The sequence below is a fragment of the Danio aesculapii genome, chromosome 18 (genome assembly GCF_903798145.1).
Source record: "Danio aesculapii chromosome 18, fDanAes4.1, whole genome shotgun sequence".
NCBI lineage: Eukaryota > Metazoa > Chordata > Actinopteri > Cypriniformes > Danionidae > Danio > Danio aesculapii.
In genome coordinates this window covers 23,647,245-23,663,795 of record NC_079452.1, presented here as the reverse complement: position 1 = coordinate 23,663,795, position 16,551 = coordinate 23,647,245, and the positions used below count along the sequence as shown (strand labels likewise).

The following is a 16,551-nucleotide window of genomic DNA, read 5'->3' as shown; positions in this document are numbered from 1 at the left end:
CACGCACACACACACACACACACACACACACATTATTCATTCATTCATTCATTCATTTTCCTTCAGCTTATTCGCTTTATTCATAAGAGGTCACCACAGCGGAATGAACCGCCAACTATTCCAGCATATGTTTTACACAGCTGATGCCCTTCCAGCTGCAACCCAGTCATGGGAAACACCCATAAACACACATTCACACACACACACACACACACATACACACACACACACTCATACACTACGGCCAGTTTAGTTGATCAGTTCCCCTATAGCGCATGTGTTTGGACTGTGGGGGAAACCGGAGCACCCGGAGGAAACCCACACCAACACGGGGAGAACATGCAAACTCCACACAGAAACACCAACTGACCCAGCCGGGACTCGAACCAGAGACCTTCTTACTGTTATTATATATATATATATATATGAAACATGCCAAGTTACACACTTTGCAGACATTCTCAGACACACACATACACACACAGTTTTAGACACATGCAGCCATACACACATTCTCACACACACACACACACTCTCACTAGACTGTGTGTTTGTGCGCAGGCATTGGTCAGGGCGTCCCAGTGGTGGCGCTGATCTTTGAAGGGGGTCCGAATGTGATCCTGACGGTGCTGGAGTATCTGCAGGAGAGCCCACCGGTGCCCGTGGTGGTGTGTGAGGGCACGGGACGCGCCGCGGACATACTGGCATATGTGCACAAGCAGACTGAGCAGGATGGGTGCGACATAAACACACACACACACACACACAGTCTCATCATACACAAACACTCTCACACATAAATTGAATGGCTGTTTTTCCTCTCTCTCTCTCTCTCTCTGTGTGTGTGTGTGTGTGTGTGTAGTGCGCTGCCTGACGGTGTGGAGTCCGACATCATCACAACAATCAAGAAAACCTTCAACTTCAGTCACAGCGACGCGCTGCACCTGTTCCAGACGCTGATGGAGTGCATGAAGAACAAAGAGCTGGTGAACACACACACATTCACACACTTACACGTATGCGCATACACATTCACACACTCGCACATACACACACACACACACACACACACACACACACTCTCTCTTTCTCTGAAATGCACACAAACTATACAGACACACATATAATATGTACACACACTCTCGTCGTCATTCTCACACACACACACAAGCGACACTCTCTCACACACACTTACAGACGTGTACAGTGTTTGGTCTGTAAGCAGTGAACGCATGAAGGTTGTGTCAGAGCTTGACCTTTGACCTGTGTGTGTGTGTGTTTAGATCACTGTGTTTCCTGTGGGCTCTGAGGATCATCAGGACATCGATGTGGCGATTCTGAAGGCTCTCCTCAAAGGTCAGTGATCATGTCTCACACACACACACACACGCACACACACACGCACACAGGGCACTGTCTCTGAGGTTTCACAATATAAAGATGATGAAAGTGGATAAATATTTTTAACTCCGCATTAAACCCTGAACTGTGTGTGTGCATGCGTGTGTGTGTGTGTGTGTGTGTGTGTGTGTGTGTGTGTGTGTGTGTGTGTGTGTGTGTGCATGTGTGTGTGTGTGTGTGCGTGTGTGCATGCGTGCGTGTGTGCATGCGTGCGTGTGTGCATGCGTGTGTGTGTGTGTGTGTTGACAGGCACAAATGCGACAGCGTTCGATCAGCTGGTGTTGACGCTGGCGTGGGATCGCGTGGACATCGCTAAAGATCACGTGTTTGTTTACGGACAGCAGCTGCTGGTTAGTACCTTTGTGTGTGTGTGTGTGTGTGTGTGTGTGTGTGTGTGTGTGTGTGTGTGTAGATAAACACAGAAAAACACATTAAGTGTTTGCAGTAAACACACACACACACCTCCTTTTTTTTATCATTGCGTCATTTTGTCATTTCGTCTTTGCACCATTTCATCTTTGCGTCACTGTTAATTTATCATTGCGTCATTTTTCATCATTGCGCAATTTTTTTGTCATTTCATCATTTCGGTCATTTTTTTTATTGCATCATTTTTCATTGCATCATTTTTCATTGTCATTTTGTCATTGCGTCTTTTTTCATCGTGTAGTTTTTTATTATTGCTTCATTTTTCGTAATTTTGTAATTGTGTAATTTCGTAATTTTATCATTTCTTCTTTGTCATTTCGTCATTGCGTCATTTCGAATTTGCGTCATTTCGTCTTTGCCTCACTTCATCATTTTGTCATTCTGTGATTTCATCATTGTATTATTTTGTCATTTCGTCATTGCATCATTTTGTCATTGCATACTTTCGTCTTCGCATCATTTCGTCATTGCGTCATTTTGTCATTTCATCATTGCGTGATTTCATCTTTGTGTCATTTTGTCATTGCGTCATTTCAACATTGCGTAATTTTGTCATTGCGTCACTTCATTGCGTCACTTTGCGTCATTTTGTCATTTCATCTTTGCGTCATTTCATCATTGTATCACTTTGTCAATTTATCATTGCATCATTTTTTTATCATTGCCACTTTTCGTAATTTTTCGTCATCGAGTCATTTTTCATTGTATCTTTTTTTATCATTGCTTCATTTTTCATCATTCTGTCTTTGCGTAATTTTGCATTTGTGTCATTTTTGTCATTTTGTCATTGCGTCATTTCGTTATTGCATCTTTGCCTCATTTCATCATTGTGTCATTTTGTCATTGCGTAATTTTGTCATTGCATCACTTTATCATTTTAGCATTTCGTCTTTGCATCACTTTGTCATTGCATCATTTCGTCTTTGCCTCGCTTCATTTAGTCATTCTGTGATTTCGTCATTGAGTTATTTTGTAATTTCGTCTTTGTGTCATTTTGTCTTCGCGTCATTTTGTCTTTGCGTCATTTTATAATTTCTTCATTGCATCATGTTGTCTTAATATCATTGCGTCATTTCATCATTTCATCATTGCGTAATTTCTTCATTGCGTCATTTCATCATTTCTTCATTGCGTCATTTCGTCATTGTCATTTCTTCACTGCGTCATTTCTTCATTGCGTCATTTCGTCATTGTGTCATTTCTTCATTGCGTTGCTGCGTCATTTCTTCATTGCGTCATTTCATCATTTCATCATTTCTTCATTGCGTCATTTCGTCACTGCGTCATTTCTTAATTTCGTCACTGCGTCATTTCTTCATTGCGTCATTTCTTCATTGCGTCATTTCTTCATTGCGTCATTTCTTCACTGCGTCATTTCGTCATTGCGTCATTTCTTCACTGCGTCATTTCTTCATTGCGTCATTTCGTCACTGCGTCATTTCTTAATTTCGTCACTGCGTCATTTCTTCATTGCGTCATTTCGTCATTGTGTCATTTCTTCATTGCGTCATTTCTTCACTGCGTCATTTCGTCATTGCGTCATTTCTTCACTGCGTCATTTCTTCATTGCGTCATTTCGTCACTGCGTCATTTCTTAATTTCGTCACTGCGTCATTTCTTCATTGCGTCATTTCGTCATTGTGTCATTTCTTCATTGCGTCATTTCTTCATTGCGTCACTGCGTCATTTCTTCATTGCGTCATTTCGTCATTTCTTCATTGCATCATTTCGTCACTGCGTCATTTCTTCATTTCGTCACTGCGTCATTTCTTCACTGCGTCATTTCGTCATTGCGTCATTTCGTCATTGTGTCATTTCTTCATTGCGTCATTTCTTCATTGTGTCATTTCTTCATTGCGTCATTTCTTCATTGCGTCGCTGCGTCACTTCTTCATTGCGTCATTTCGTCATTTCTTCATTGCGTCATTTCGTCACTGCGTCATTTCTTCATTTCATTTCTTCACTGCGTCATTTCTTCATTGCGTCATTTCGTCACTGCTTCATTTCATCACTGCTTCATTTCGTCATTTCTTCATTGCGTCATTTCGTCACTGCGTCATTTCTTCATTTCGTCATTTCTTCATTGCGTCATTTCATCACTGCGTCATTTCTTCACTGCGTCATTTCTTCACTGCGTCATTTCTTCATTGCGTCATTTCGTCACTGCGTCATTTCTTCACTGCGTCATTTCTTCATTGCATCATTTCGTCACTGCGTCATTTCTTCATTTCGTCACTGCGTCATTTCTTCACTGCGTCATTTCGTCATTGCGTCATTTCGTCATTGTGTCATTTCTTCATTGCGTTGCTGCGTCATTTCTTCATTGCGTCATTTCGTCATTTCGTCATTTCTTCATTGCGTCATTTCGTCACTGCGTCATTTCTTCATTTCATTTCTTCACTGCGTTATTTCTTCATTTCATTTCTTCACTGCGTCATTTCTTCATTGCGTCATTTCGTCACTGCTTCATTTCATCACTGCTTCATTTCGTCATTTCTTCATTTCATTTCGTCACTGCGTCATTTCGTCACTGCGTCATTTCTTTGTTGCGTCACTGCGTCATTTCTTCGTTGCGTCACTGCGTCATTTCTTCATTTCATCACTGCGTCATTTCTTCATTGCGTCACTGCGTCATTTCGTCACTGCGTCATTTCTTCATTGCGTCACTGCGTCATTTCTTCATTGCGTCACTGCGTCATTTCTTCATTGCGTCACTGCGTCATTTCTTCACTGCCTCATTGCGTCACTGCGTCATTTCTTCATTGCGTCACTGCGTCATTTCGTCACTGCGTCATTTCTTCATTGCGTCACTGCGTCATTTCTTCATTGCGTCACTGCGTCATTTCTTCATTGCGTCACTGCGTCATTTCTTCATTGCGTCACTGCGTCATTTCGTCACTGCGTCATTTCTTCATTGTGTCACTGCGTCATTTCTTCATTGCGTCACTGCGTCATTTCTTCGTTGCGTCACTGCGTCATTTCTTCATTGCGTCACTGCGTCATTTCGTCACTGCGTCATTTCTTCATTTCATTTCTTCACTGCGTTATTTCTTCATTTCATTTCTTCACTGCGTCATTTCTTCATTGCGTCATTTCGTCACTGCTTCATTTCATCACTGCTTCATTTCGTCATTTCTTCATTTCATTTCGTCACTGCGTCATTTCGTCACTGCGTCATTTCTTTGTTGCGTCACTGTGTCATTTCTTCGTTGCGTCACTGCGTCATTTCTTCATTTCATCACTGCGTCATTTCTTCATTGCGTCACTGCGTCATTTCGTCACTGCGTCATTTCTTCATTGCGTCACTGCGTCATTTCTTCATTGCGTCACTGCGTCATTTCTTCATTGCGTCACTGCGTCATTTCTTCACTGCCTCATTGCGTCACTGCGTCATTTCTTCATTGCGTCACTGCGTCATTTCGTCACTGCGTCATTTCTTCATTGCGTCACTGCGTCATTTCTTCATTGCGTCACTGCGTCATTTCTTCATTGCGTCACTGCGTCATTTCTTCATTGCGTCACTGCGTCATTTCGTCACTGCGTCATTTCTTCATTGTGTCACTGCGTCATTTCTTCATTGCGTCACTGCGTCATTTCTTCGTTGCGTCACTGCGTCATTTCTTCATTTCATCACTGCGTCATTTCTTCATTGCGTCACTGCGTCATTTCGTCACTGCGTCATTTCTTCATTGCGTCACTGCGTCATTTCGTCACTGCGTCATTTCTTCATTGCGTCACTGCGTCATTTCTTCATTGCGTCACTGCGTCATTTCTTCATTGCGTCACTGCGTCATTTCTTCATTGCGTCACTGCGTCATTTCGTCACTGCGTCATTTCTTCATTGCGTCACTGCGTCATTTCTTCATTGCGTCACTGCGTCATTTCTTCATTGCGTCACTGCGTCATTTCTTCGTTGCGTCACTGCGTCATTTCTTCGTTGCGTCACTGCGTCATTTCTTCGTTGCGTCACTGCGTCATTTCTTCATTGCGTCACTGCGTCATTTCGTCACTGCGTCATTTCTTCATTGCGTCACTGCGTCATTTCGTCACTGCGTCATTTCTTCATTGCGTCACTGCGTCATTTCTTCATTGCGTCACTGCGTCATTTCTTCACTGCGTCATTTCGTCACTGCGTCATTTCGTCACTGCGTCATTTCTTCACTGCGTCATTTCTTCATTGCGTCACTGCGTCATTTCGTCACTGCGTCATTTCTTCACTGCGTCATTTCTTCATTGCGTCACTGCGTCATTTCGTCACTGCGTCATTTCTTCATTGCGTCACTGCGTCATTTCTTCATTGCGTCATTTCGTCACTGCGTCATTTCTTCATTGCGTCACTGCGTCATTTCTTCATTGCGTCACTGCGTCATTTCTTCACTGCGTCATTTCGTCACTGCGTCATTTCGTCACTGCGTCATTTCGTCACTGCGTCATTTCTTCATTGCGTCATTTCTTCATTCTCTGTCATTCACAGTTTGCCATTGTTATTTTTCAGTCATCAGTCTTCGTCGTTTGATTTTTCGTTTGTCCTCATTTGCCATTCATCATTTGACATTTATTATTCGCTATTCATTATTTTTCACTCGTCATCATTTTTATTTGTCCTCATTTGCCTTTCCTCATTCCTCATTCCTCATCAGTCCTCATCCTTTGGTCCTCCATTCTCTGTCATGGTTTTCTCTCCTTCACACTCTCCACACTTGATCTTTACGATTACCGTCAGCAAACAGCCTTGAGCCGCGCTGACGATCATAATATAGACACAAAACACTGATCTGTTCTCAGAACGACACGCTCTGATCCAAAACAGCACACACACACACACACACACACACACACACACACACACACACACACACACACACACACTTTATCAGTGCTTGCTTTGACTGGAACTGAAGCCACAACCTTGGCTTTGCCATACTGTGCTGTTCAGTGTAGATGCAGACCTCTCTCTCTCTCTCTCTCTCTCTGTGTGTGTGTGTGTGTGTGTGTGTGTGTGTGTGTGTGTGTGTGTGTGTGTGTGTGTGTGTGTGTGTGTGTGTGTGTAGGTGGGTTCTCTGGAGCAGGCGATGCTGGACGCATTAGTGATGGACCGTGTGGAGTTCGTCAAACTGCTGATAGAGAACGGCGTCAGCATGCACAGATTCCTGACCATCACACGCCTGGAGGAGCTCTACAACACTGTACATACACACACACACACACACACACACACACACACACACACTGTACAAACACATCACAAACAATTACCCGCTGTTCAAATGCAACATGCACACATATACGATCACATATATAAACATATATATACACAAACACATGATGCAACATTTGCTCATACACACACATACACATGCTAAACAAACGCAACATACACTCATACACACATTATTCAAACACAAAACACACACACTATATGCAAACACAACATACACACACTATATAAACACAACACACACACACTGTGTAAACAACAAATATGGGCAGACACACACACATGCATACACACTATACAGATGCTTGTTAAACCTGTGTGTTGTTATTGTCACAGAAACAAACACCAACAAACCCGACGCTGTATCACCTGGTCAGAGACGTCAAACAGGTAAACACTAACCCTAGTGGAGTGTATTGAGGCTCTGTGTGCGCGCGTGCTGATGTCTCTGTGCTGTTCTGCAGGGGAATCTCCCACCGAACTATAAGATCACACTGATTGACGTCGGTCTGGTGATCGAGTATCTGATGGGAGGAACATACAGATGCAACTACACACGCAAACGCTTCCGCATCATCTACAACAACCTGCATGGAAACAGCAGAGTAAATCTCACACACACACACACACACACACACAACGCATCATCTACAACAGGTCTCAAACTCCTGGAAAGCCGCAGCTCTGCACAGTTTTGCTCCAACCCTAATCAAACACAGCTGATCAACTAATCAAGCTGTTCAACACTACTGTGCTGTGTCTGAAATCGCCTACTGCTCAGTAGGTACTGCATTTGATAGTAAATGTAGTACTCAGCCACTAGAAAAATACACTCTATACAGAGTTTATGGATGTCAGTAGTATGAATGAAACTCGGACGTTCTACATCTGCCATTTTGTCTTAAAATAAGTAAGCTGACCAAAGTTGTTACAGGGAGAAGACTTTATTGAAGACAGTGAATAGTGCAGTAGCTCAGCAGTGATGTTTACTCGTCAGTCTTTGAGTTATTTAACCCAAAGTGCTGTCTGTGAGACACTACTGTATAACAGGATATGACCTCCCCCAGAGGTTACCCAAATGGTTTAGTTGGGTCAAAACTCTTGAGTTCCTGGAGGCTGTTTGGTTCACACTTTTCCAGATGCAGATACTTGTTTGCATGAAGTGAGCCATACAATCCATCATGATCATGTGACCTCCTCGCGTCAGTTGTGTAGCTTTACTCCCGTTCATATATTCTCTCACGTTGCATCATGAGTGTGTAGCGTCCATTGGATGCACACTTCAGAATCTCACTGGAAGTAGCAGGTCATCCAGGTAAATCTTACATACTGCTTTACTATTCTATGAATTTGGACACACTCGGCTCGCATACTGTGCATTAGTGTGCTATATAGTATAGAAGATTTCTCCAACACATCTCTAATCATAATAGTGTTAATAACTCATCTCTAATAACTGATTTATTTTCTCTTCATCATGATGACAGTAAATAATATTAGACTAGATATTCTTCAAGACACTTCTATACAGCTTAAGTGGCATTTAAAGGCTTAACTAGGGTAATTAGGGTAAAGTTAGGGTAATTAGGGTAACTAGGCAGGTTAGGGTAATTAGGCAAGTTATTGTATAACAGTGGTTTATTCTGGAGACAATTGAGAAAAATATATAGCTTAAAGGAGCTAATAATATTGACCTTAAAATGATTTTAAAACTATTAAAAACTGCTTTTATTCTAGCTGAAATAAAACAAATCAGACTTTCTCCAGAAGAACAAATATTATCAGACATACTGTGAACATTTCCTAAATCTGTTCAACATCATCTGGGAAATATTTATATGAGTTCTATACACCATATATAATATATCATATTTTCTAAACTGCAGATCTTAGTATTGTTGTGTGATGTAGTTGTGTGGTGTGTGATGATGATGGAGTTTAACCTACAGTTGTTCATCAGTGGTAAGTGTTATAGCTGAATTGTTTATTTTACAGCTGTTTATTGTTCTGAATTGATTTTAGTAAGTGTTTTATTGCTCATTTTTAAGTGACATTTTTTAATAATGTTTTTTATAAAGTGTTTATCTAGAGTTTTATTTAACAGTTATTTATTTGGGGGATTTTAGTAAATATATTTTGGTCATATTTATTTACTGCTGATGGATATTACTGCATAAATGAGCATTTATACTGTACATTTATTCAAACATGAATCAGAATTATCTGCAGTAAGTGCTTGATGATTTGTGTCTGTGTGTGTGTGTGTGTGTGTGTGCGTGTGTGTGTGTGCAGCGGTCGGGGCGACACACCAGCAGCTCTCACTCTCATGAGTCCTTCAGCATTCAGGCGGATAAGAAGGAGAAAACCAGACACAACCACTTCATCAAGACCGCACAGCCGTACAAGCCCAGGGTACAGAGAGAGAGAGAGTGTGTGTGTGTGTGTGTGTGTGTGTGTGTGTGTGTGTGTGTGTGTGTGGCTGTGTTGTTTAGGCTTCTCTGACACAGTGTGTGTGTGTCTGTATCAGTGATTAGGCTCCTGCAATGCTTTGTGTGTGTTCAGGCTTTTGTCACTGTGTGTGTGTGTGTGTGTGTGTGTATCTGGAGTGTGTTCAGACTCCTCTGACATAGTGTTTTCATATTTGTGGTGGGTTTAGACACTGTGTGTGTGTGCGTGTGTGTGTGCGTGTGTGTGTGTGTCAGGAGTGTGTTCAGGCTCCTCTGTCACAATGTGTGTGTGTGTTGCATCTCCTCTAATGAGTGTGCTCAGGCTCCTCTGACACTGTGTGTGTACATATGTCTCTGTGTGTGTGTTTGTGGGTGGGTGGGTGGGTGTGTGTGCAAGTGTGTTCAGGCCCCTCTAATGCAGTGTGTGTGTGTGTGTGTGTGTGTGTGTGTGTGTGTATCTGGAGTGTGTTCAGACTCCTCTGACATAGTGTTTTCATATTTGTGGTGGGTTTAGACACTGTGTGTGTGTGTGTGTGTGTGTGTGTGTGTGTGTGTGTGTGTGTGTGTGTGTGTGTGTGTGTGTGTGTGTGTGTGTCAGGAGTGTGTTCAGGCTTTTGTCACTGTGTGTGTGTGTGTGTGTGTATCTGGAGTGTGTTCAGACTCCTCTGACATAGTGTTTTCATATTTGTGGTGGGTTTAGACACTGTGTGTGTGTGTGTGTGTGTGTGTGCGTGTGTGTCAGGAGTGTGTTCAGGCTCCTCTGTCACAATGTGTGTGTGTGTTGCATCTCCTCTAATGAGTGTGCTCAGACTCCTCTGACACTGTGTGTGTACATATGTCTCTGTGTGTGTGTTTGTGGGTGGGTGGGTGGGTGTGTGTGCAAGTGTGTTCAGGCCCCTCTAATGCTGTGTGTGTGTGTGTGTGTGTGTGTGTGTGTGTGTGTGTGTGTGTGTGTGTGTGTGTGTGTGTGTGTGTGTGTGTGTGTGTGCGTGCGCGCGTGCGTGCGTGCGTGTGTGTGCGCGCGCAAGTATGTTCAGGCCCCTCTATTGCTGTGTGCGTGCGTGCGTGTGTGTGTGCGCGTGCGTGCACAAGTGTGTTCAGGCCACTCTAATGCAGTGTGTGTGTGCTCCTGCCTGCAGCTGGACTCTGTGTCGGAGCTGCAGAAGAAGAAGAGTAAGGAGGAGGTGGTGGACGTGGACGACCCGGAGACGCGGCGCTTCCCGTACCCGTTTAACGAGCTGCTGGTGTGGGCGGTGCTGATGAAGCGGCAGAAGATGAGTCTGTTCTTCTGGCAGCACGGAGAGGAGTCCATGGCTAAAGCGCTGGTGGCCTGCAGACTGCTGCGCTCGCTCGGGGACGAGGCCAAGAAGAGCGACGTGGTGGACGACACCTCTGAGGAGCTGAAGGAGTACTCCAGGTCAGAGATGCAGACTACAGGCTTCACTAGTGCAGTAGAGGAGTTCAGAGAGGCAGAGGAGGGATCCAGCGGTCAGGAGAGCTGATCCCAGAACAGCCTGAACACACCACAGCACTCGGCTGATCACTGTCATTACACGTCTGTCTGTGTGTGTCTGTGTGTGTGTGTGTGTGTGTGTGTGTGTGTGTGTGTGTGTGTGTGTGTGTGTGTGTGTGTGTGTGTGTGTGTGTGTGTGTGTGTGTGTGTGTGTGTGTGTGTGTGTGTGTGTGTGTGTGTGTGCGTGTGTGTGCGTGTGTGTGCGTGTGTGTGCGTGTGTGTGTGTGTGTGTGTGTGTGTCTCTGTACTATCCTTTACCATGTGTGTGTGTGTTCAGTGAGTTCGGCACGCTGGCAGTGGATCTACTGGAGCAGTCGTTCCGTCAGGACGAGACGATGGCGATGAAGCTGCTGACCTATGAGCTGAAGAACTGGAGCAACTCCACCTGTCTGAAGCTGGCGGTGTCGTCACGGTTACGGCCCTTCGTGGCGCACACCTGCACACAGATGCTGCTGTCCGACATGTGGATGGGCAGACTCAACATGCGCAAGAACTCCTGGTACAAGGTACAACACACACACCTGCACACATATCCCATGATGCATTGCTTCAGTTATTTCACACCAAGTGTGCCTCATGCCCAGGGTCAGACACAATCTGTGGACGTTTTTCACTATTCCTGTGCAGAATTGTGTAAAAAATCAGCGGATTTATGCTGAATTATTTTGGGAGTTTCATAACTAAAACCTTAATATATAAACTAAAAGGTAATCCCTTTTTAACTTGTATTTAATGTCTTCAATGTAAATCCAGTTAGATTCACTTTATCTGGTAAACAAAGCAAGTCTCTCATATAATATCTCTACTGAAAGACAGAGAATATGACTGTACACACTGTATTGTACATAAATCAGATCAACATGTTCATATTAGTCAATAATATTACTGTAAAAACTGAAGAAATATAGATTTACACACATTTACTCCAGTAAATAAACTGAATTAATGATGAGTTATACTCTGCAGAATTCTTCACATGCAGATTCCATGTGGGCCTAGTCATGCCTCCTTTTGAGTGATGCTCCCAGCTGTTAGATCGCCCCCTGGGGGCTGGCTGCAGTACAAGTTATAAAGCCCGCCTGCTCCGTGCAGTGGCGCCCCCAGAACATTTTCTTAAGGGTGGCCAGAAGAGGCCAGACCAAATCTTGGGGTGGCACACAAAAAATATTGAATTCAGTGTAATGTTTTATTTCTGTTACTGGTAAATGAAATAATTAGGGTTCATACGGTCATGGAAAACAGTTTGCATGTTCTCCCCGTGTTGGTGTGGGTTTCCTCCAGGTGCTCTGGTTTCCCCCACAGTCCAAACACATGCGCTATAGGGGAATTGGGTAAGCTAAAATTGTCAATCGTGTGTGTGCACGTGAATGAGTGTGGGTGTTTCCCAGTGATGGGTTGCAGCTGGAAGGGCATCCGCTGTGTAAAACTCTAAATAAGTTGGCGGTTCATTCTGCTGTGGTGACCCTAGATTAATAAAGGGACTAAGCTGAAGGAAAATGAATATAAATTGAAACTAAATAGGTTGTTGCGTGTTTAAGCTGTAATATGTATTTATAGCTGTGATATGCTGTAATAAATAACATGCACTGTTTTTCTATTCTCCGCATATGTAGACATTGCATGAAACATTAGGTCATGAACACTTAAAGTCTTGGGAAAATCATGGAAAAGTCATGGAATTTTAGTAGTTGAAATGTGCATGAACCCTGAATAATGTGGTTTTAATTTATTATAATTATTTATTCTTGAAATATTGCAATTTATTCTTTGAAATAATTCAGCATGTACATAAACAAACCAAATACAAATCCATATTTAGTTTGAAGACCATTTTCACACATATATATATATATATTTGAATAACCTTTCAGTTATTTTTCACATACTTTTATTGTACAGCGTACAGTATATGCCATGTCTAAAATTAATGAAGATTAATGAACGAATTAATAAAACAAACAAATGAACAAACTGACCAAAAACACACACACACACACACACATATATATATATATATATATATATACACACACACACACACACACACACATATACACGCACACACTTATATACACACACACACACACACACACACACACACACTATACAGACACTAATAATATCATTATCCATATCCCTTTATGAGCCAAAATATAATTAATACAGCTTCTTCTATTGATGTACCCTTAAGGTAAATATTCAATTGTCACTGCTGTCTATTGAAGGTGTGTGTGGGCTGTCTACGACGATCGGGGAGGGGGAGTGAATCACCAATCAATCCACAATAATTTAGTAGCTGCTGTTTATTTATTTAATTATATATTTATCTATTGATTTATTGAAATATTGTGAATTTAATAACCGCGTACATCACACAGTTTTGAATAAACCCTATATTATTACGTGCTTTTAAATGTAGATGTCATTTACATCAGCGAGCCTGTGTTACAGTGCAGATACGGCGGTCCGATGAGCAGTTCAGGGGGCGTGGGGGATTTGACATATAAGCTTTTGATTGGAAGGTTGACTCCGCGGCTCCGCCTCTGGCTCCTGCCATGCCCAGACTCTAATTTGAGCAGTGTTTTGCCACAGTTTGTGCCGTCACGAGGTGTTTTGCATTTAAAGCGTTCAATGGGAAATGCGCTGTGGAGTCGTCCACATTATTTACAGTCATTAGTGCACACATGCAGCTCTACACAATAAACATCTGGGATTTAAAGTGAAGGGATGAAGAACAGTGTGTTACTGCTGTGATTGGACAGTTCTCAGTGTGTGTGTGCATGTGTGTGTGCTTCATTAACTGTGTTGTATTGTGTTTGTGCGCAGGTGATTTTGAGTATCCTGGTTCCTCCGGCTATCCTCCTGCTGGAGTACAAGACCAAAGCGGAGATGTCCCACATTCCCCAGAGTCAGGACGCACACCAGAGCATGGAGGACAGCGAACACAACCTGCAGCATCCAGACGACATACAGATGGTGCACACACACACACACACACACACACACGCACACACACACACACACACACACACACACACACACACACAGCTGTAGTCTTGGTCAGTGTTGATGTCGTTTTGCTCTCTGATACTCAGAATCAGTCAGTCTGTGTGTTGTGATGTGTGTTTTCAAGTGTACCCACCACAGACTGACAGGTGTGTGTGTGTGTGTGTGTGTGTGTGTGTGTTAGGATGTGTTCAAGGAAGTGCGTTTGAGTGATAATGCAGAAATGAAGAGCGAGTCGGAGGTGCACGTGCGCTCCCGCAGGTTACCCATCACACGCAAGTTCTACGCCTTCTACCACGCGCCCATCGTCAAGTTCTGGTTCAACACGGTACGTACACTCCTGTTCTCACGCCTGTGTGTGTGTGTGTGTGTGTGTGTGTTTCCAGCACTTCAGCTGTTCCTGTTCCCATGTGATAATATCAGAGAGTGTTGTTCCTGCATAAACCAGCCGCGTTACACACAGATAAACATCACTGCTCTAGTGGAAGATTCACCAGCGTGTGTGTGTGTGTGTGTGTGTGTGTGTGTGTGTGTGTGCTGTTGATGGTTCATCTGTTCCTCTTCAGCTCAGTGTGTTGATGAACTGTTAAATATTTTCTGTTCAGTCTATAATGATTGGTCTGTGTGTGTGTGATCTGAATCCTTATGATTCTTGCCCAATCACAAACACACACACACACACACACACACGCACACACACACACACACACACACACACACACACACACACACACAGATGCAGAATATACTGTAAAGCAGAATTTGTCCATCAGTAAGTCAAAGATATGTCTGTATTATCTGTCCATTTGAAGTGTGTGTTTGTGCGTGCGTGCGTGTGCGCATGCGTGCGTGTGTGTGTGTGTGTGTTTCAGCTGTTCTACATCGGTTTCCTGATGCTGTACTCATTCGTGGTTCTGGTGAAGATGCAGGATCTTCCGTCTCCTCAGGAGTGGGTCGTCATTCTCTACATCTTCACACTCGCGGTGGAGAAGATACGAGAGGTGTGTTTGTGTGTGTCTGTGTGTGTGTGTGTGTGTGTGTGTGTGTGTGTCTGTCCTTGTGTGCAGTTTTGGTAGTGTGTGTATGGGCACTATATATAAATATGTGTGTTATTACTTTATATGAGTGTGTATGCATACTGTATATGAATCTGTGTGTGTGTGTGTGTGTCTGTGTCTGTGTCTGTGTCTGTATCTGTGTGTGTGTGTGTGTGTGTGTGTGTGTGTGTCAGAGTGTGGTATGTCAGAAATGTTTAATTATTTGAGCAGTGTGTTCTCCAGTTCAGTGGGTTTCAGCTGTGTGTGTTTAACCCGCCGGCTGATCATTGACTCCATTAAACAGATGTGTGTATCGTCAGAAGGTCACACACACACACATGTTTGTGTGTCTGAGTGTGTGTGCGCTGCTCTGGAGTGTGTCGTAAGATGTTTTGGGACCCTGAGATGTTCTGATAAGTGTAAATCAGACATCATGAGATGAAGAAAATAACTCTGAGTGCTGTATAAATAAGGAGAGCGTGAAACACTGCGCACCTCACTACAAACACACTCCATCACTGAGTGATTACACCATTAAAATCCTGTTTAAATTACTTTTTAATTAGTAATGATTAAAAGTTACTCGGATCGGCACAGTGGCTCAGTGGCTGTTACTGTGGCCTCACATAAAGTAGGTCTCCGTCAGAGCCTCAGCTGGGTCAGTTGGTGTTTCTGTGTGGAGTTTGCATGTTCTCCCCGTGTTGGTGTGGGTTTCCTCCGGGTGCTCCGGTTTCCCCCACAGTCCAAACACATGCGCTATAGGGGAACTGATCAACTACACTGGCTGTAGTGTATGAGTGTGTGTGTGTAAATGAGTGTATATGGGTGTTTCCTAGTACTGGGTTGCAGCTGAAAGGGCATCTGCTGTGTAAAACATATGCTGGAATAGTTGGCGGTTCATTCTGCTGTGGCAACTCCTGATGAATTAAGGGAATAATCCACAGGAAAATGAATAAATTAATAAAAGTGACTCAATTACTTAATTAGTAATGTAATTCCTTGACTAAATACTAGAGAATACAGAATTATTAGCCCCCTTGTTTATTTTTCCCCAGTTTCTGTTTATCAGAGAGCAGATTTCTCCAACACATCTCTGCACATAATAGTGTTAATAACTCATCTCTAATAACTGATTTATTTTCTCTTTGTCATGATGACAGTAAATAATATTAGACTAGATATTCTTCAAGACACTAGTATTCAGCTTACAGTCACATTTAAAGGTGCAACTAGGGTAATTAAGTTAACTAGGCAGGTTAGGGTAATTAGGCAAGTTATTGTATAATGATGGTTTGTTCTGTTGACAGTCGAAAAAAAAAATTTGCTTAAAGGGGCTAATAATATTGAGCTTAAAATTGCTTTAAAAAATTAAAAACTGCTTTTATTCTAGCCGAAATAAAACAAATAAGACTTTCTCCAGAAGAACAAATATTATCAGACATACTGTGAACATTTCCTGAATCTGTTCAACATCATTTGGGAAATATTTAAAACAGAAAA

At 42.8% G+C, this 16,551-nt stretch overlaps 1 protein-coding gene across 1 annotated transcript in view; it reads left to right on the top strand.

Moving 5' to 3' along the window:
• The window catches only part of trpm7 (transient receptor potential cation channel, subfamily M, member 7), a 73,653-nt gene that overhangs the window by 31,752 nt on the left and 25,350 nt on the right, over window positions 1–16,551 (top strand). The window contains 9 exon segments of the mRNA XM_056477874.1: window positions 6,882–7,016; window positions 7,385–7,438; window positions 7,513–7,653; window positions 9,341–9,460; window positions 10,635–10,912; window positions 11,286–11,514; window positions 13,835–13,984; window positions 14,199–14,342; window positions 14,887–15,015. Coding sequence (XP_056333849.1) covers window positions 6,882–7,016; window positions 7,385–7,438; window positions 7,513–7,653; window positions 9,341–9,460; window positions 10,635–10,912; window positions 11,286–11,514; window positions 13,835–13,984; window positions 14,199–14,342; window positions 14,887–15,015 — 1,380 coding nt within the window.